General features: G+C 50.7%; 8 protein-coding genes across 8 annotated transcripts; 4 read left to right on the forward strand and 4 right to left on the reverse strand.

Annotated features, from left to right (window-relative positions):
- Positions 1-80: 80 nt before the first annotated feature.
- On the forward strand, positions 81-2,530 carry ASPVEDRAFT_55620 (Zn(II)2Cys6 transcription factor; the record flags this gene model as incomplete). The annotated part of the gene is made up of 9 exons (XM_040815098.1): positions 81-154; positions 213-241; positions 296-477; positions 542-1,309; positions 1,368-1,455; positions 1,522-1,851; positions 1,908-2,002; positions 2,078-2,136; positions 2,203-2,530. The coding sequence occupies 9 exons, from the start codon at positions 81-83 to the stop codon at positions 2,528-2,530; spliced, it is 1,953 nt and encodes a 650-aa protein (XP_040671588.1).
- Positions 2,531-2,734: 204 nt separating this feature from the next.
- On the reverse strand, positions 2,735-4,526 carry ASPVEDRAFT_895084 (uncharacterized protein). The gene has a single exon (XM_040818636.1). It carries the CDS (start codon positions 4,471-4,473, stop codon positions 2,938-2,940), a length of 1,536 nt encoding a protein of 511 aa, XP_040671589.1. The 5' UTR covers positions 4,474-4,526; the 3' UTR covers positions 2,735-2,937.
- A 660-nt stretch (positions 4,527-5,186) lies between these two features.
- ASPVEDRAFT_45302 (Zn(II)2Cys6 transcription factor) lies at positions 5,187-7,681 on the reverse strand. The gene is made up of 4 exons (XM_040813250.1): positions 7,615-7,681; positions 7,534-7,548; positions 7,431-7,464; positions 5,187-7,383 (listed from the first exon to the last, which is right to left on the reverse strand). Exons 1-4 carry the CDS (start codon positions 7,674-7,676, stop codon positions 5,419-5,421), a joined length of 2,076 nt encoding a protein of 691 aa, XP_040671590.1. The 5' UTR covers positions 7,677-7,681; the 3' UTR covers positions 5,187-5,418.
- A 1,056-nt stretch (positions 7,682-8,737) lies between these two features.
- On the forward strand, positions 8,738-10,203 carry ASPVEDRAFT_138900 (class-II fumarase/aspartase family protein; the record flags this gene model as incomplete). Its single annotated transcript, XM_040807527.1, has 3 exons — positions 8,738-8,940; positions 8,996-9,235; positions 9,285-10,203. 3 exons carry the CDS (start codon positions 8,738-8,740, stop codon positions 10,201-10,203), a joined length of 1,362 nt encoding a protein of 453 aa, XP_040671591.1.
- A 353-nt stretch (positions 10,204-10,556) lies between these two features.
- Positions 10,557-12,984, forward strand: ASPVEDRAFT_87166 (Zn(II)2Cys6 transcription factor; the record flags this gene model as incomplete). Its single annotated transcript, XM_040817993.1, has 2 exons — positions 10,557-11,012; positions 11,062-12,984. 2 exons carry the CDS (start codon positions 10,557-10,559, stop codon positions 12,982-12,984), a joined length of 2,379 nt encoding a protein of 792 aa, XP_040671592.1.
- Positions 12,985-13,147: 163 nt separating this feature from the next.
- On the reverse strand, positions 13,148-14,211 carry ASPVEDRAFT_153982 (caleosin family protein; the record flags this gene model as incomplete). The annotated part of the gene is made up of 4 exons (XM_040808381.1): positions 13,927-14,211; positions 13,483-13,869; positions 13,321-13,413; positions 13,148-13,255 (listed from the first exon to the last, which is right to left on the reverse strand). The coding sequence occupies exons 1-4, from the start codon at positions 14,182-14,184 to the stop codon at positions 13,148-13,150; spliced, it is 846 nt and encodes a 281-aa protein (XP_040671593.1). The 5' UTR covers positions 14,185-14,211.
- Positions 14,212-14,574: 363 nt separating this feature from the next.
- Positions 14,575-16,654, forward strand: ASPVEDRAFT_138234 (uncharacterized protein; the record flags this gene model as incomplete). The annotated part of the gene is made up of 5 exons (XM_040807468.1): positions 14,575-14,820; positions 14,883-15,324; positions 15,371-15,606; positions 15,638-15,693; positions 15,742-16,654. The coding sequence occupies 5 exons, from the start codon at positions 14,575-14,577 to the stop codon at positions 16,652-16,654; spliced, it is 1,893 nt and encodes a 630-aa protein (XP_040671594.1).
- Positions 16,655-16,682: 28 nt separating this feature from the next.
- ASPVEDRAFT_87169 (uncharacterized protein) lies at positions 16,683-19,325 on the reverse strand (the record flags this gene model as incomplete). Its single annotated transcript, XM_040817994.1, has 8 exons — positions 16,683-16,723; positions 16,780-17,447; positions 17,497-17,846; positions 18,147-18,275; positions 18,323-18,426; positions 18,474-18,915; positions 18,965-19,059; positions 19,106-19,325. The coding sequence occupies 8 exons, from the start codon at positions 19,323-19,325 to the stop codon at positions 16,683-16,685; spliced, it is 2,049 nt and encodes a 682-aa protein (XP_040671595.1).
- Between the last annotated feature and the right edge of the window lie 348 nt (positions 19,326-19,673).

Consider the following 19,673-nt stretch of genomic DNA (forward strand, 5'->3'; position numbering starts at 1 on the left):
AGGTGGGCGAATTTACTGATATCGTTGAGAAGTACCAACCGTTACTATGAGCTGCATGGACTATTGTGCTCGGGGTCCAGATGGAAACTAAAGATAATGAATACAAACAGAACGAGCCGGGGCCCGTGCATAGGAAGCGAACCAGGTCTGGCTGGTAGGTTGATATATAGTGGGTAGCACTGTGGGAATGAGCTGATTAGTCTATGTTGAAGCCTACCGTGTCGTAGTCGGCGCCGGAAATGTAAGTGTCATCTCCATTACATCGGGTGCCACTGGGAGTACTGACCCTTGCCAGGCGATGGGGCCCTGCCACGCTGTCGGAATTGCGAACAACGCGGTTGCACTTGCCAATGGGGCGTCAAGGCCTCTTTTCACCCAACGCGTTCCCTCAGGCTGTCGGGTGGCGAGATTGTTGCCCTAGCGGCGATAGAGAAACGGCGAGCTCAAAGGTCTCGCCAGCCCCAGGGACCTCCTACGGTCGGTCCCTCTTTCCAACTACAGCAGGGCGCGAGTCGAAGCAAAAGGCTAACTTGTAGTGCAGATAATTGACGAGACGGGCGAAATAATCCGTGGGTATGAGGTTCTCGGGAGTGGTGCCTCACATCCATATTCCGATAACGACCATCTAGAGCTAGAGCAAAGGGAATCATCCCTGGGCGTCTGTGGCATCCCATCATCACCCCAAGTTGACAATGGCAGTGACATTGGGACACCTGATATACTTCACGAAGAACCTCATCATCCTAATTCGGACGACACTCATCGACCCACCGACACCGCTCTTAGTGTAGCAGATCTCTTTGCGCCTAATCTCCAGACATTTGGCCGTTCTCCGTTATCTAACCCCATACGCAATAGATCTTACAATGATGCTTCGTCAAGCTGGCGAAGAGGGGATGCCATTCCCTTTACGCCGAGTCGCTCGACTTCTAAAATTATACCGAGTCCTGAGCCTCCATTGCCAGTCTCTAATGCAGAAAAGCTCCGCCTGATCTCCGCTTATATGCAAGAGACCGGCACCTGGTGTGAGACAACTGATTCGGATATGCATTTTACCGTACGGAGCATTCACGATATGATGGAGTCGCCGTCTTTTGTTGGCGCTGCAATGGCGCTGGCCTCCCGCCAGTTGGATTATGTTGAAGGCTGTGAACGGCAAGTTACATTGGAGCTTTACCAATACACTATTCAGCTACTGCTGCAGCAAAATACAGCGGCGCCCGATCCGTCAGTCTTGGCTGCATGTACTCTACTATGCGTTTATGAGATGATGGCTTCAGAAGTCCATGAGTGGCGTCGCCACCTAAAGGTCAGTCTGTACCTTTGAGACATTGTACCCTTGAAGCCGTGTTCACCTCCATATTTAGGGCTGTGCCGGCCTCCTGCAGGCCCAGAAGTGGAATGGCTCTGCCCCGGGAATCGTCAAGTCATGTTTCTGGGCATTTGCGCGAATCGGTAGGTAGAGGCCCAACTCCGGAAACCGTGTACATATAATCAGTACTGAAGACAGAATCTCCGCAGATATCTGGGCAGCTTTCATTACCCAGAATACGACGCTTATTCCTACGGACTTTTGGCTGGACGATACGTCTTGCAAGTCCGTACGCACGGCCGGGTCAATTGACGACTACTGTAATTTGGCAATTCTCATCTTTGCTAGGATTGTGAATTTACTTGCTCTCCGGGAGAATGAATACTATAACCCAGCTTCCACAACACAATTGTTGACCCTCTGGGATGAGCTCCAGGAATGGCATCGGCACTGCCCACCGGAGGTATATCCCTTGCTCAGAGATCCTCGCTCACCTGGTAAAGTATTCCCTACAGTCATCTTCTCTCGAGCCGCTTCTAGTAAGTCACTAGACGTCCATCCCATTATTGTTCTCCGCGATTAACAGGGCTTCTAGTATGCGGCAACACTTTTTATCATACTGGGTGCATATTGCTGCTTCAGACAGGGGTAGTCGCAAGGGGAACTCCACGCTCTGGTTCAAGGGAGAAGGTATGTGGCCTGCCACAATAATTCCAGGCGTTCCTGTTTTTGGTCAATGTAAACTCACTTTTCAACCTTCACTAGGAAGATCCTATTTGGCATGCGCGCGAACTATCCGGGATCTCTATGTCAAACCCATCACAGTAAGCGTTCTTCTCGCTCTTGGATTCCAATGACTATTATTTCCCAGCTAACTTGTACCCCATCAGTGCCAACTGGGTCAATCATCTTCACCCACTGTACATTGCTGGAGCGGCTTTTGGAGGAAGTAGCTCACAGACCTTCTCGAGAAGCAGGGACACTCCGCTCGATAGCTCACCGGGGTATCTGTCGCGGAACTTCCTATCCTCAGCCTATGGATCTCCACAAACGACATCGATGATCAGGGATAGCCGTCCCGCGCTTTTGGGACCTGCCGAGGAGTATCCTGCCGAGAAGCTACTACTTCTAAAACACCTGGCTCGAATCGAGCACGAAACCGGATGGAAGACCTCTGATCGAGCTGCCAATCTACGAATATTCTGGGGCCTGGGATGAAAACGTCAGAAATAATGGATTGCACGGCTATTCCGGCCAACTCATTCAAGGTCCGGCAGGCTCATACTTCACGGCGTTGCTCAATTCAGCCATTATAGAGAATCACAATTATATACAGACATGAGCACAGAATTACATTTCACACCTTCGCGGCCTGTTCTTTTACATATTACAGTACAGTCTCCCTCGCCCAAGGAGAGGACTTACGGCTCTACCGCTTCAACAAGACGAGTCTTAGTAACCCCAACAATCAAACCTCACTTTTCTCCTCGACCACCTCCTCATGTTCAGCCGATGCCTTTCCTGACAGTTGCTGGTCAAGTGGGATACTGGGTCTCTTCTTTGCATGCCTCACGGTAGCAAGCACGGACGGGCTTTCGCGGAATATAAGGTCGATTTCTTCAAGGCTACGTCCCATAGTCTTTTATTCCATTAGCACATTTCTTGAACCAGGATGTTAAAAGGTAAGGTGGAAGACAAACCTCGGGGTAGAGAAAGTATATCGACAGTGGGATGCAGAAACCGATGCAGGTATATACGATGTAGTACTTATATCCGATACTTTCGATCGCGACGGGGGTTATCATAGTTACGACGAAGTTCCTTAATAGCATTACATGGTTAGCTGTTATTTCTGAACCCGTATAATAGAAGGAAACAACGTACCAAAGCCAGTGGTTCGCAGTCGAGATGCTGGACATAGCTACACGGAGCCGGGTTGGTGCGACCTCTGTAGTGTAGAGGAAGTTTGCGCCGAGGAAACCGACGGGGAGGAAGAAGTTGAAGAGGAAAATAAAGAGGACGCTGACAATCTGCGCTGCGTAGTTTGATCGAGGGAATGAAGTAGACACTGCGAGTCCTAGCATGCAAGCTGCCATGCCCGTGCCGCTGACGATGAAGGCAAATCGACGCCCGAGTCTGTCGATTGTAAAAAATGAGACAAAGCAGGATATGAGCTTCCAGGTGAGTGTTCCTCCAGATAGGATCCGTGATGTTTGAGCATCTAGGTCGAGGCCTTGTTGGAAGATGACGGTCGAATACACCGATATGAGGTTTCCGCCGGCCATCTGCTGGTAAAATTGCAGTAGGATGCAGATGCTGAAGCGGTAGAGGAGGCGGCCTTCGCCCATGCTGAATAGATCCAGGAGACTACCGGCGTGGTCGGCAGTTTGCTCTAGAGACGCCTCAATACTGACGATTTCGGACGTAACTTCGGGTGAATCGATGGGCGAGTCTTTCAGTGCAGAGAGGCTGTCCTGGGCTTCGCTGACCCGGTTCTCGCGCGCAAGCCAGCGGGGCGATTCAGGCATGAAGAATATAGATGCCATGAGCACGAGGGATAGGAAGCAAGGTAGCGCAACGGGTGGTCTCCAGGTCACAGGCCCGGTTTCGTACTGGTAGAAGCCCAGGTTGATCCAGGCCTGTAGGGCATAACCGAGAGAGATGAAGAGACCATCTAAGACGACGTGTTTGCCACGGTTCTTTGAGTTTGAGCATTCGCTTTGCCAGGTTGGGACTGTCCCACTGAGCATACCGACACCGACACCGAGAATCGTACGGCCGACTACTAGCTGGGCGAGATGGAATGCAGATGCCTCCAGAATCTGTCCGATAAGTGTCAAGACAGCTCCAACAAAAATCACCGGACGACGGCCGAATTTATCTGATGTATAGGAGCATGATAGGCAGCCGGGCAAGGCCCCGAGTGTGAAGCATGCAATGACAACACCCTGGACAGTAGCATTGTCACTCTTTTGTGCACCACTTGTAGTGTGCGTGTCGATCCGAGGAAATAGGGCAATCCAGTCAGATAGAGAGACGAGACCTCCTAGGTTGGACTGATTGTAACCGAAGAGGACATATGAAGGACAGACAATAAGGGCAAGCTGAGCCAGGGTAAGGGAGCTGCCACGCAGTCCCCAGAGGAACTTGGAAGAAGCCATTGCCAAAGAGTGTCACAGAAAAGCACAATGAGCATGGCTGATCCGGGGAGACATCTGGGGTATTAAAAGACTTAGGTCCGTACTAAGAATGCAGGGCCTTTGCATGCAAAACCCGGCCTGCTGTCAAACGGGCCGGTATAGCAGGGCAGCCCGAGGCTTGATGGTCCCATGGTGGATATTAGAATTTTTAAATTACTTGGATATTGGAAATTGAAACCCTAGTGGAGGTATTTTAAATCTACCTCTTCCGGCTTGGGGCTTGAGGCTTGAGGCCAAGAGACCATGGCATATGTTGGTATCTTAGCTATGCACGAATACTATTATATGTATATTAAGAAGCTTAATCTATTACTTGCGCTTTTCTTGCTTTCCCCTTTATTTCTCTATCGGCTCACTACTACAGTGGGAGCCACGCAATCGAAAATTTTCAAATTTCACATATTGACCCACTAAGCCTGCTTTGGATTGAAACATTATTACTTTGCAAATAAAATACAGGGCACCAAGGCAGATTGGAGCCACGCTTTGGTGCTCGGAATAGAGCTCTTATACCGATGGAGACTGTGGAGAAAGTTGGAGACCCCAGAAAGAGCACCAGTGCCAAACTAGGCTTTGATACCATCCAGTCTAGTGATGTGATTGGTTTTCTGACACCGCTAGTTCGCGTGAAACCTTGTGATCTTGAGGATATATGTGGAAGGTGTATTATGGCTGCTTATTGTTGCGGTTATATCTTTGGGTATGATATTGACTATTAATGTGAACTAGTAGGTAAATTTATACTCAAGAGGATACTTCCTGCAAATTCTATTTAATTGCAGTCGTGGAGCGAGTTGCTTTCAAGGATAATAAACAGCTCAGGACCTTGGTCGAATCGCTGCAGAGAATCGATATATTGGGTATCGCCGCAAAAGAAATTAGACAAATGATTCCATTCAGTATACTTCAAGCTGGGAAGCCGGGCAAATCACCAAACGTATCTGAAATATCCTGGGCCCAGTCCATGGCCGTCATATAATTAAGATCATAGAGCGAGTTGCCCCCGAAGGATAAGGAAGGTGCTTCGGGAAGCCAAGTCTCCTCCGCCGGCAGCTCAAGGCCATGGTCGGATTGTTGTAGAGCGAGGGTCACATCCTTCAGTATTTTAATCGTTGCATCTATCGAATTATGCTGGAAATTCCCAGGATACAATAGTGCCCGTTGGCTATATCCTTCCAGAAGTTCGACGGCATTGTAGATAGCACCTATACTCTCCTGTAGAGAAGGGAAATCGCTGGCTCGAAGGTTGTTTAGGGTTTTGAGCTTGCATTGGCAGTATACGTGCATCAAAGCACATTGGAACACTAGGCCAGGTCCAATGGGGCTCAGTGAATGAAAGTAGAGTGTTGTATCTGATCCTGTCCCACCGAGCAAGAGCAGGATTTCCGTGCTTGATCTCACGCAGGAATTCAGGCATGTTCCAAATTCGGGAGTAGTATTCTCCGTAAAGGTGAGACCTGGACGGTGGATTAGGATCATGGCCAGATGAATCAGTAAGCGCAACCAAAGGACCATTAAGTTCATTCCAGAATCCTCGATGGCGTCCAGATTTTGGCTCCATACCCTCATATCCCGATCAAGCCGCTCAATCTTAACGCCCCCTTGACGACGCTGGGTGGTAGTATATAGATTGTGGAGGATAGAAGATAGCTTCTTGCCCATGGTCACATAATGGTTGAAATAGAATACAGGCGTCGTTTGTCCGGGGAGAGGGTGCAGTAGCTCAGTATCGTTGAGATCGTGAAGCCGGCAGTCAGTGGGCATGTCATTGTCGACGTCGATGTCGTTAATAAGAAGAGGGAGACCATGGACGATAGACGTGATTCGGTCAAATATGTATACCCACCACCAGAGTCGTTTTCGCAATTCGGTTTCAGACACTGTTAATCTAAAACGCCTAGCGTGACGATGTAAACCAAGTGACTGGGCAATCCGAACCATATGTCCATTCAGCTGGATGAGAGACAAAGCTCTTCCAGATATTTGGTGGTAGAAGGCGAATATAGTGAGTGCTTGCAAAGATTCAATATCCGCGCGCGCTATCAGATGGCCTTTTATACGATCTGCAACTATGATATACTGCCGCTCTGAAGATTCTGTGTCTGAACTGTGGTTATTGCTCCCATGAGTTAGGCAGTTGATGCTCATAATGGAAAGTAGAATACAGAGTGCAGTCTTGTTGGTACCCGAGCTCGGACCATGGTCTTGCACTGTTTTCACCAGCTTTTCGATATCTTTGGCCAGCTGGGTTCGCGCCAATAAGGGACAGAATGCTTCCCAGTAGCGACAGAAGACGTCAATCTGTTCCAGGTAGAAGCTGACAGGTTGGTTGAGGCACTTGATAATGTCTCCATGTAGGGAATCACCGGAGTCGGGTTCCGAAGTGTTGGCTGAATGGCCCAGGTAAAGGCTATGACATCCTTCAGGGAATGTATCTGCAAAGGGCAGTGTCCGCTTGCAGGCTTCTTCGACGCTTAGCACAAAGTGAACACCGGTAGTAGAACCGGCGAAGCGGCCCACGCCTAGTTCGTCATGAACCATGCGTCCCATGTGCTTGATGACATAGGAAGAGTCATCTGAGATGCCGCCAGGCCTTCTGAAGGACGAAAGTAAAGTTGTGCCAAATGATGGCTCGTTTGGGAGGCCGGGAGCAATTGAGGTGGAAGGCGCAGGTTTGAGCTGCTGTGCTAGCTGTTCCCGCAACATAGCCACGGTGTCACGCTCTGTCTGAAGCGCCTGCTGACATTGGGCCAGCTGGTTTTGCAAGTCTTGGAAATGCTTGTCTTCCGTAACAAAACCTCTTACCTTAGTGTTCCTCTGCAAGGCCGCAGATGCTTCACAGGGCTTGCTGGCTTTGGCGCAATTGCGGCACTAATATGTAAGCGGGGACTCTGGAGAATCTTCGTAAATAAACTTACAGCAGGAAGTGCACCGTCACATTTTATCTTCTTCCTGTTTCAAGTCAGCTGGTCTCCGAGCTGGTCTCCGAGCAGTGGGGAGCTCATTGCGGGGGATGCGTACTTGCGGCACCGATCACTATAGTCAATGTTAGCCATCAAACGTAAAGCATTACAGGCCAGTACTTAGATGCAGGGGACTTACCAAACCTGGCCTAGTTTGCGAGGAAGATGCGATGGCGAAGAAGGAGAAGAGGGGAGATCCATTGAGGCTGGGAGCTACGGACATGGACGAGCAGAAGAGCGACAGAAGAAACAGCAAGACAACATAGATGACTAATCTGAAGCATAGAGAGCATAAAGCGTACAGCGGAGGCACTGTTGTGGAAGGAGCGAAGGGCAGGCAACTCGTGCTTCATTCGACCCTTTTGTGTTTGAGTCATCAGGTGCCAACCAGCATCATTTACCAGGCGTCTTCAACATCCATATTCCACGATAAATTAATCCTAGGATCTTCATTTCGAACCCCCAAAAGTACGGTAGTGCCGGGATTGGCCTTTATTCCGATTCATAAACCAATCACGTGGATTTTGTGCACACCCTGTGGAGACTGAGTGGTCCACGCGTTGTTTTCGTCGTTTCGAATGATCTCACAGGGCTATTCTTTCCTCCTTGATGTCGCGATATAGACAATGTTACCACTTCCCGTGGCAGAAGCACTTGTAAAGGCAGACCGCAAGCAAATAGAGCTTGCTGGCATAGGCTGCTCTTCTCAGGTCATCAAGGTAGCTGACACTGGCCTTGTCATCAAAGAGACATTTGACCATCCAGTTGTCGGCAACCTACAATCTCTAGAAAAGCGTATCTATGAACGACTTGGCCATCATCCCTACATCCTGCGATACTACGGCGAATATAGCCTGGGGAGTGGTCTTCCTAATGGACTGGCATGCATTGTACGCCGAGCAGCCTAGCAGAGAGGTTCGGAAAGCTATTGCATATGTATGCACAAATTCCCAGCTCTTGACGATGTCCCTCCGAGTGTCCAAAGAGTCATCGAAAAGTGCTGATCAAATGGTTACCTGGCTGGAGAGGAGATCATTTTCGACTTGAAAGAAACATCGTCACAACCGTAGCATATCTATCATAGCATTGTAGACCTAGAAAACTAAACTCGTACTCTATGAGTGGGGATCTTAGTGCCGGCAGAAGCACAATCCCGATCAGCACAGTGGCAGCCTGAGGCAGCAAATGAAGTAGAAATAACCGTCAGGCCCAGCACTGCCCATGCCCAACATGCTCCATTGTCACAACATACAATCTCTAAAATGGCCGTTTCAGCACTCGACTCCCGCGTCTTCAGAAATCTATTTGGCACCCAGGAGGTGCGCGACATTTTCACCGATGACGCCTACGCGGGGTTCCTCGTTGAGGTGGAGGCTGCTCTTGCGCGGGCGGAGGCAGCCGTGGGTGTGATTCCTGCTGCTGCGGGCGAGGCAATCACCAGTGCTTGTGCGAACATAAACTTAGAGTATGGTATTCAATTCTCCTTGTTTTTGATTTTAACAATGCTAATGACCTGCCAGCTTTGAGCGCCTGGCTCAGGAAACGGACATTGTTGGTTATCCAGTACTGCCGCTCGTTAAGCAGCTCGTTGAGGGGACGCCCGGGGAGATGGCCAAGTATATCCACTGGGGCGCTACCACGCAAGACATCATGGACGACGCCTCAATGCTACAGGTGAAGCGTGGCTTGGAGCTTGTAGAGAGAGAGTTGCAGACGCTGGTCGGTGTATTGAAAGGGTTGGCAGAGAAATATCGCGATACGTACGTTTATATATTTCTCTGTCGATTGAACTTTACGCTAACAAGCCAGACCGATGGCCGGTCGAACTCACCTTCAACACGCCCTTCCGTGTACTTTCGGTTATAAATGCGCTGTCTACCTGTCGGGTATCCTGCGCCACCAAGAGCGTTTACAAGAAATCCAGCGGAGGTGCTTACTAGTCCAGTTTGGAGGCGCGGCGGGCACGCTGGCGTCGCTTCAAGACGCCGATACTGGTCTCCGGGTACGCGCTGAGCTTGCCACGCAACTAGGATTGAAAGATCCATTGATCACTTGGCACGTTGCTCGTGACACAGTCGCTGAGATCCTCAATTTCCTTGCACTGATTGGGGGCACGTTAGGCAAGATCGCCCTCGATCTGATTGTCATGTCGTCGAACGAGTTTGACGAGGTCTCGGAGCCCTTTGTGCCCCATCGTGGAGCTTCGTCGACCATGCCTCAGAAACGTAACCCAATCTCGAGCGAGGTCATTCTCGCGGCATCAAAGCTGCTCCGATCTAATGCTAGCCTGGGGCTAGATGCCATGGTGACAGATTTTGAGCGCGCTTCTGGCCCTTGGCATTTAGAATGGGTGGCCATTCCTGAAGCCTTCATTACTGCAGTGGGCGCTTTGCATCAGACGAATTTTGCAATGGGTGGACTGGTGGTGAAGGTGGATTCGATGAGTCGCAACCTCCATTCCACGCGGGGACTCATCGTCGGGGAAGCGGTCATGATGGGGCTGGCGCCGGTGCTCGGTCGGCAAAAGGCCCATGACATTGTCTATGAAGCTTGCAAGACAGCGATTGAAGGAAACCGGAGCCTCCTCGAAGTACTGCAGGAGAACCCCGATCTCAGCGGGGCCCTTGCCGCGGATCGACTCGCTAGTTTGTGCGATCCGCTACAGTATCTTGGGGCGAGTCAGCAGATGGTAGACGCCGTTGTCGGGGAAGTCAATATTGTACCTTAGTTGAGTCTGGAATGTAAATATGCAATGGACTGTGTTAGTCGTCGCCACTCTACCCGTAAGTGAGAGAGCGAATGAAGCGAGCTGGGAGTATAAAGCGGCGCCCGTTGGCTGGCAAGTCAGCCGGCTTGACCCGCGGAGAAGTCTCGGAAGCGACGGCCCGCCAATCAGCATCGACTGCGACCGCCGGCAGCAACCTCACCTCAAATCAGGCTATTCCAAATCTTGGGTCACACTCTTCCCATTCCCCGGCCAGGCTTTGCTTTCGCTCCTCACGTCTGAAGCGATGGATGCTCTGCTGCTACATCCGGGATGCCCGCCTCCTTCGAAATCTTTCCTTCTCCGACTCCCGTGCCATGCGATCAAATAAACGCCCTCGCTCCGCGGGGAATCATGGGGTCTTCCGGGTCGTCTCCTTCTTCCCAGCTTCGTCGGATCCCTCAGCAGATGCCTCGTCTGGTAGAACGCAGGCTTCCTCAGGAATGCCATTGACGCCTTCAGAGCCCTCGCCGCCTACCTCCAAAATCGCTATTCCCCGGGTGTCGCAGCTTCGGTCCTACGGTAATCAACGCGTCAAGCGAGCTTGTATTGAATGCCGCGAGCAGAAGACGAAATGCAATGGACAGAATCCCTGTGGTCGCTGTACCAGCATGGACCTGCAGTGCGTCTATGTGGATGGAAAGCGGGAGGTTACGGAGAAGCGCCTCCACGATCTGGAGAGGCAGGTGCAGGCTTACGATCGGCTTTTGAAGGAGCTCCAGCCGCGCGTGGATAGTCAGGATAAGGGCCTGATTTCACGGACGCGAGCTCAGGTATGCTTTATTTCCCGCTTTGGTTATGAACGGCGGTTAATTTGAACAGTTTGTTAGTTCAGAACCGGATCTTCCCCTCCCAGATCATGCGACGCACTCTTCAACGCACTCGTTCGGAATCGAGTATATCCAGGAGGATTTCCACAAGGACAAAGGTTTACAAGCTATTGGATTCATGGGTGGCCCGTCAGAGATGTCATGGATCAACGAGTTGTATCAGGTTCTAGAAAAAGATACGCCCTTTTTGGACACCGAGGCGTCGAACAAATCCCAGTCCTTAACATCGGTCTGTTATTTCCTTGACGATGAGGAGCTGGTACTGGATTCAAGCATCGATCCGTATGGACGACCGCCCCGCCATATCGCCGATAAGCTGCTGGACTGCTATTTCTTTACTGTTCATCCTTCGTTTCCGATCATCGCAAAGATACCTTTTATGCAGCAGTATGAAATGTACTATACACGACTTGACATCCAGCCGACTAAGCGCTGGCTCACAATTCTGAATTTAGTATTTGCACTCGCTTCAAAGTTCGCGCAATTAGTTTCAAAGCCATGGGTGGCGGAGGCGGACAGTCCCATGACCTGCTTTACAAGAGCGCGCAAGCTCAACTTCACCGAGAGTCAGCTTTTGGAACATCCAAATCTACAGCAAGTCCAGGTCGAAGGACTCACCGCATTCTTTTTAATGGCAATCGGCCATATCAACCGCTCCTGGAGAGCCTGTGGCGTTTCGGTTCGCTCGGCCATCGCCCTGGGCGTCAACCTGCGCAGCGAGAGCAAAGAAACATCCAACTTATCTAAAGAAATTAGATACCGGGTATGGTGGTCAATATATACTCTTGAAAATACCCTCTCAATCATGACCGGTCGCCCGACAAGTGCGCCGGACAAATACAGCACCACCCCACTGCCCATCCCATTCGACGAGGAGCAGTTCCGTGAACCAGTGGCTTCGCGTCTGCTAATGGACTTTAGGGCGCGCACCGATTACATGCAGGGGTTGACGTCTCAGCGGCGCGTTAGTCCTGGATGGGATTCATCCGCTCTAGGTCATGGGGTTATGGGGCAGGAGCCCCCGCCGACCCCGATGGACATTTCTCCCAGCAACTCATTTTACTTCTTCTACTTCGTTGACTTAACCGTGATTATGCGCCGCGCGATCGACTCACTATATAGTCCTGGATTTGCGCGTCGTCCTTGGCTGACGATTAGCGCGTCTATTATGGATTTGGTCCAAGAAACCGACGAGTGGCTAAGCAGGGTTCCTTATGTATTCCACTTTAAGTTCCACCCCCAGTCAACAGATTTCGAGCGACAACGCTGGAGTTTGGCTTTCCGGTTTTATAGTTTGCGTATAACTCTCAGTCGGCCGTCGCTGTGTCGCTCGGAACGACAACGGTCTCCTACTGAAGCCTCAGCGCTCAGTCAGCAGCGGATAGCAAGCATATGCATTGACTCGGCTTGCGAGCTACTAGATCTGCTGCCTGATAAGACGGATGCGCTTTGGCTAGTCCAAGTGTCCCCATGGTGGTGTGTGCTGCATTATCTCATGCAGGCTATTACCGTGCTGCTGATCGAAATGGAGTTCTGTGTTCGGTTCCACGCCGACGGAGCCTCCCATATCACGTTGCACTTGGAGAAGGGACTGGAGTGGCTGCGCAGCCTTGGGTCGATCAGTGTACCATCGCGCCGGTCGTGGGAGGTCTGCAATAGCATCTACAATCGCCTATTTTTCGGGCCAGGGCCCCGGCCAACCGCCCTTGCAGATGTACACATGTTCTCGCCTGAACGAGTCTCGCGCAGCTCCAGCGTAACTTCGACTACTGCAGTTTCGCCAAGCTTCGAGACAGAATTTACGGAGGGCCCGGCCTTTGGTGAGCCGTATATGAATCTCCCGCAAAACATGACGGTCCACCCTGCCATCCAAACGCCGTATGATGAGATCCCTCTCTACAAGAACCCGATTTAGGTTCGACTCGAGATGGAGTCACTATTTATGATTACCATGCAATCCATCGAATCTCCTTGATTCGGTCTATGTACAATGCCCTCGGGCATAAATACATACTTCAAGCAGTTCGAAGTATGTCTGCACGTGGCAGCTGCGATTAGGTTCTTAAGACGAAGGCGACTCAGGCCACCTTGACGCCTCCCAGGAAACCATCGCTGCCTATCCCAAAACCCTGGGACCACCCTTTACCAGACTTTCTCGCGTTCGCGATCTTCCAAAAGATAGAACCCTATACTCAGTTAGCGTTACCATAAGCAACAGGTAGCACAAAGCCAGCCAACCAAACCATCATACATCATATACACCCTGTAGATCCTCCCTGTACACCTTACTCTCTTTCTGAATGAGCAGCCACGTCGATCCCCATTCGAAGAACGCAGCTCCCCACTAAACAAGTAATTAGCACATTGCCTTTAAAAACCAAGATGGCCAGAAGACAAGATTGACTGGACATACCCCAAATGGATCCACCGCACACCGATTCCCATGCATCATCTCAAACAACTCGCGAAACGTCAAAGCCCCGTCGCCATCACAGTCATACTTGGCAAACATATCCTCAAACGCCTGCGGCACGAACCGCCCCTCTGCATCGAACGTCCCGCTATCGGACCCGTGCTTCGCCTTGTATATACCGTCCACGTATACCCGGAATTGCGGGTCTGGGATAATCGAGTGTGCCAGCCGAGTCGGGTACGAGAAGTTCAGGTTTATGATTAGCATGGCGAGGAGGGAGAAGAGGATGTTGAATCCTAGATCGCGGAAGCCCGTGTATGTGTCGAAGGGGTAGATCTGGCCGTCGCGGTCGCGGTCCCAGAAGAGGACGTGTTGTTGCAGCGGTGTCTATCAGCTTATTAGCATGGGCGGTAGGTGGTGTTTTGATGGATGGAGGGGGCTTGCAAATTCGTGGAATTGTTTCATGGAGTCTGGCGAATTGTCCCCTTCGACGACATTGCATCGCGCGACGCCCGGCTTTTCGATGTCTGTGGGTATTGATGTCGCTGGGATGCGCTGGGAGGTTACAGTGCAGTGCTTGGATATGACTGGGATGTCTTCGTTTGTTGAGGGGCGACCGCCGTTGACCATTACATCGGCCGAATTGGTGATATGGGGATCAGGGGGGTTCGACGGAGACATTGTGCGATAATAAAAGGACATTTGTTCTCAATTGGTATTTGTATGGGGAATGGTATAAACTCATAATCTGTGTTGAAAGCAGGAGACAGGACATATATACGACAGCCAACAACCATGCCACATACGCTGGGGCTACATCATGATGCAAAAATACATGTGAAGGGCCTTCTAAGATTCTAGACGTGTTTAATAATAGATATAATCTTGTTGTTTACTGGTTTGTTTTGTTGTCTCACGTTGTTATGATGTCATTGCATACATCATGATGCGCCAACTGTCTATACAGCACCACCTCTAGCAAAACAGGAAATTGATGATATGACAGTGCAATACGTACCATACTCAAGAAATCTTCCTAAGCTTACATATGTAGGCCATGTTAACCATCATGACCACACTTTACAATTCACCATGGTACTGCAAACATCCCACACAGACCTGCTAATCATCGGCGCCGGCCCAGCAGGGCTCATGGCCGCATGTTGGGCCAGCCAGTTCAGCGGAATTTCGACGCGGATTATTGATGAGAAGCCGCACCGAACAGAGACCGGCCATGCAGACGGCATCCACAGCCGCACGCTGGAGATCCTTGATAGTTTTGGCATTGCCGATCCGATTCTGCGCAAGGGCGTGCAGGAGGTGGAGATGAGTTACTGGGTGGGTAGTTTTCCTCGTATATCTGTTTGGTCTGGGAGAACTGTGAGCTAATGTGATGATAGGCTGTAAATGGGGATACGGGGAATTTGGAGTGCCAAAAGCGCGTGCAGTCCCAGTCTGGGGGTCTCTCCAGGTTCGCGCAGACATCGCTGAATCAGGGCGAGGTAGAGCAGGTCATGATTGACTACTTGGAGGAGCGAGGACGGGTTCGGGTTGAAAGACAGAAGCGCGCAGAGAGGGTTTATTTCACTGATGACGATAATGATACTCACCCTGTGGTCGTGGAAACGAAGGCGCTGAAGACAGATCGAATGATGCATCTACCTCGGCCGGAAGACCTCAAGGAGCATGTATCACAAGTGACGGAGGTCATTCACGCAAGGTATATCATCGGTTGTGATGGCGCAAAAAGTCTCGTCAGGGAACAGCTCGACATACCACTGGAGGCTAGGTCGACAGACTCGATGTGGGGTGTTATTGACATTATACCTATCACGGACTTTCGTATGTGGTCTTAAAGCACAACAAGAATACAGTCTAACATTTACAGCTGATATCCGCCAGACTTGTGTCATCCATTCTGATGAATACGGGAGTATAATGCTAGTGCCCAGAGAGGACCGCCTAGTTCGGTTTTATATTCAACTACAGGGCGACTCGGACCTGGAAAAGAAGGCCTTGGATCAGTCGAACGAGACGCCAGAGGCACTGACTCAGCTTATTCAACGTGCTATGCACCCGTACAGCCTGACGTACCAACATTGCGACTGGTGGTCCTTGTATCCTGTATGACCGTCACGCTTAATACAAGATGGAGGCTGACCTTACAAAGATAAAGCAGTGTCTGGCTAATCAGTTTCAAGTCAAGCATCGGTAAATGGGACCCTTGTATTTCATTTTCGATGCTGCTAACAACTATAGTGCCTTCCTCGTAGGTGACGCCGCACATATCCATTCGCCCAAAGCCGGCCAGGGCATGAATGTCTCCATCCAGGATGCATACAATCTCGTATGGAAACTGGGGTCCGTTATCACAGGAGCTTCAGATCCAAACATTCTTGAGACGTACCAGCTCGAAAGACACCCGGTAGCCGAGGAGCTAATGGCAATGGATTCTCGGCTAGTCCATGTCTATGAGGAGAATAAAGCTTCCATCAGCGAGGTCAGCAAAGTACGGGCGGGGTATACAGGGTTCATGTCTGGAGTTGAGGTAACGTATCAGCCGAATATACTCGTTTCGCGTGGTGAGGGTGGTGAATCGACAAAAGCAGCGAATATCAAACTAGGGATGCGGCTGGGAACTGTTCCGGTTTTGAACCAGGCCTCTACGTGCACGATACAACTGACAGAGTTGCTGTCGAGCAACGGCGCGTGGAGACTCCTGGTTTTCTCTGGTGACCTACAACAGAGAAAGAATGTTGATCGGTTGGCCGAATTTGCAGAGGTGTTCCAGGGACCGGCGCATGCATCTAGCTCGCAGCAACCTGGATTCCAAGAATGGCAGCGCGCTATTGACGTGATTCTGATTCATCCAGGCCCGAGAATATCTGTCAACCTCTTAGAACTACCCGAGCTGTTCCATCCGTTCGACGAGAAACTAGGATGGGACTATAACAGGGTTTTTTCCGATGACAGCGCGTATAGAGGCGGCATCGGCCATGCGTATGAAGAATATGGAATCGACAAACAGGAAGGCAGCCTTGTTTTATGTCGTCCAGACCAGCATGTTGCCTGGGTCGGAGGCTTAGAGGACCTTTCTCGTCTTGAGATCTACTTTTCAGCGTTTCGTAAAGCAGACATGTTCAATAATTCAAAGACTACTACTAGAAACTAGCTTGAACAAGAAAGGTAATTCTACCCATTTAATAAACCTTTACCCAGTCGATGGTTAGGTAAAGAAGATCTGGATATAATCAGTACTAGCCAGGCGTTAGATTTGGGACTTAGTGATAGACTTACGATACATGTTGTCAGATTTCCAGGAGTCTGACCTGATTAGAGAGGCGTCCTTGCACAGGTGTTCCAGATCTTCATCATCATACTTGTGGCTACGGGCAGCGTACAGCCTGTTATAAGTCTCGGTGCGTACTCCATTTAAAGATGTCACACCAGAGGGGCAGTAGTATTGATAGTGTACCCCTTCCTGATCATCCCAGTCGCGGTCAACAACCCAGTTTTTAAGGTCAAAAATATCCCCTCCTAGGATTTTGTTGGCGGATACGAGTCCGTTCATGATAAACTTGTGATTTCGCCCCTCCGGATCATTATATGCTTGCTTGGCCCTTTGCTCATCCTTGCAGCCGTCCAAGCCAAGCAGGATGGAGGAATTAGGGATGTGACCGAAGTCGAACAGGAACTTCGCTGCATCTTTCCTGTCGAGATTTCCCAGTGTCGACCCAAGATGCAATATTGTCTTTTGCCGATTCTTGTTCGGCGGGCTCTGTAACCATTCGAGGGCATCACTGTATGTTCCTAGTAGCCCGGAGCACCGCACATGCTTATACTGACGTACTAACGGACCGAGGGTACGCTGGAGCTCGGGGTGGGAGACATCGAGGGCGTAGTAATCGACCGGGCGGGCAAGTTCTTCAAGCGCATCGAGGAGGATTTTGGTCTTGCGTAGATTTCTATTCGCAATCAGCAGTGGCAGTAGCCTGAGGGTGGTATGCAACCTACCCACTCCCTAACTCTACGATCATGCTTCTTGGCTTGATGTGGGCGGCGATTTGCGATCTATGTTTTGTGAGGAGCTCAATTTCCTCTCTCGTTAGGTAGTAGGAAGAGCATTGTGTGACATCCTCGAAGAGTTTCAGGCCTTGTTCGTCCCATAGCACGAGATCCGGCAATACGGCGCTTAGTTCATCGGGAATCTTATTGAGAGCCTCCAACAAGGACTTGCGTAGGTCCGCATCGTGCTTGTGTGAGCGAATGTCTTCAATTTGCGGTGTAGGCGGAGGTGGAGCTTTGGGGTGAAAAATAACAGTATCCGATAATTGGTGGCCGGAAGACATAATATTTAAGAGTGGCTATATTTGCTATATTAATATGGTAAAATTGGTAAAATGAGGAGCTCGTGTTGGGATCGAACACTGTTTGATATCGACGGGAATTTGACTATATTGGAGGAAAGAGCGAGTGGGAGGACGTTCCCCTAATTCATAATTCATCATTGGTATGCAAAGCCACACTCCTAAGAAGGTGCAAAGGGTGGGCATTTCCTAATTCGGCATGACAGTATCCAGTACGGACTACTGTCTCTCTCGCAAAGACTGTCTTCGCGATTGGGAGGTAGGATCCAGGTATGGTGCTTCCCCCAAACTACACACTCTATCGCCGCTGCGAGCCTCTGCGTAGTCGTATGTCGCACAATGCCAGGTTGACCGGTTGTCCCAGATAGCCATATCGTTCTTCCTCCATTTGAAGCGGATTTGAGCGTCGTGGTTTTGTGTGAGAAGCTGTTTACATATTAGTGTTGAACTGGAAGAAGTTCCGATGGACATACGTTGAAGAGATAGTGCAGAAGCACATCCGACTCGTCTTTTGTTACTCCGTTGATGCGCTTGGTAAAGCCTTTGTTCACGTATACTGATTTCCACCCGGTAACGGCTACGTCTGTCAGTACCTTTCTGTGATGCAGGATTCGTAAAACGTACGGTTCGTCCGAATGACAGGATGGATGGATGTGAGCTCGTCGCCATGATTCAGCGGTGATCCACGGATCCCCTTCCGCAGCGGGTTTCCCAGTCGTCGCGCCTCCTCATGGAAGAAAGTAGCATCATGGGTCGCCGTCAGGCGCTCTAGGAAGGACGCCATCTCAGGCGACAGGCGGTCGTAAATCTCGTAACCGGACGCCCATAGCGTATCCCCTCCTGTTTCAGGAAGAGTGTGGATCTTGAGCATGGCGTAGTCTGACGGGACGCGCTCGAAACTGATGTCTGTGTGCCAGCCTGCGGACGCGAATCTACTCACGTCGCTGAGCTGGTGTGTAAGACCGCCGCCCTTCTTTTGCTTCTCGCTGCTGATGACACTGATCTGGTCGCCCAGCTCGCTCCCTTCCTCTGTGAGGGGATGGACATGGAGACCTGATGATTCCGGCTAGGCTAGTGTTAGATGGGTAGTAAATCAATGAGGAATGCCAACTGACGCAGCCTGCTAACCGGGTCAAGTCCTCCATGAACTCCCGCATTTGCTGCGGTGTCACATCCTGGTCACGTAGGAACACCACTCCGCGTGAAGAGACTACCCGAGTCAGCTAGATACCATGGCAGGCAGAGGTGTAACCTACTGGTGACTGCGAGGTCCTGAATCAGCTGGTCGCGCTTGGCAGATTGCAGGATTTCGGCGACTTGGAGACCATGGTACTCTCTGCCAATGACAGGAGTCAGGTCTAGGGACTGGTAAGCATCCAGACTCCCAGAGTCCTCAAGGGGCGACGAGACTCGAGGACGAGCGTCGGGATTTCCTCCAAAGAGGGCTGGACTGCTTTGCTCGATGACGGTGGGCATGGTGGTCTAACAGGGAGGTTGGTTCTTGAACGATGAGGTGAGAATAGAGTCCGCGATGGCGACATTCATATACAATTTCCCCACTAGCAGCGTCTGTCATACGGTTCTCTATCATCGATGGCTTCCCCATATTGCCGGCTTGCAGGACCCAGCAAGAGTGGTGCACATGGCCCAGGCTCGTAGCGCTGTCGGCGGGGCTTCGGCGAAATTCTCGGAGAGCCGCTTGAATGGACCGGCCGTGTTTCCCAAGCTGGTTTAGATCGTGCACAAGAGTCTCAAGACTGGGGTTTGGTGTTGATGGTGTTCTGTGGTGGTAACGACCCTCGTAGAGCCGTATATCCCTCCAAG

This window comes from Aspergillus versicolor (assembly GCF_001890125.1).
Source record: "Aspergillus versicolor CBS 583.65 unplaced genomic scaffold ASPVEscaffold_9, whole genome shotgun sequence".
In the NCBI taxonomy this organism is placed as follows: Eukaryota; Fungi; Ascomycota; class Eurotiomycetes; order Eurotiales; family Aspergillaceae; genus Aspergillus; species Aspergillus versicolor.

Bases quoted from the DNA above. Each gene is read 5' to 3' on its own strand.
- ASPVEDRAFT_895084 (XM_040818636.1), bottom strand. From the start codon at position 4,473: ATGGCTTCTTCCAAGTTCCTCTGGGGACTGCGTGGCAGCTCCCTTACC.
- ASPVEDRAFT_45302 (XM_040813250.1), bottom strand. From the start codon at position 7,676: ATGGATCTCCCCTCTTCTCCTTCTTCGCCATCGCATCTTCCTCGCAAA. The intron at 7,384-7,430 runs GTAAGTTTATTT...CTTACATATTAG, and splicing joins GTGACGGTGCACTTCCTGCT to TGCCGCAATTGCGCCAAAGC.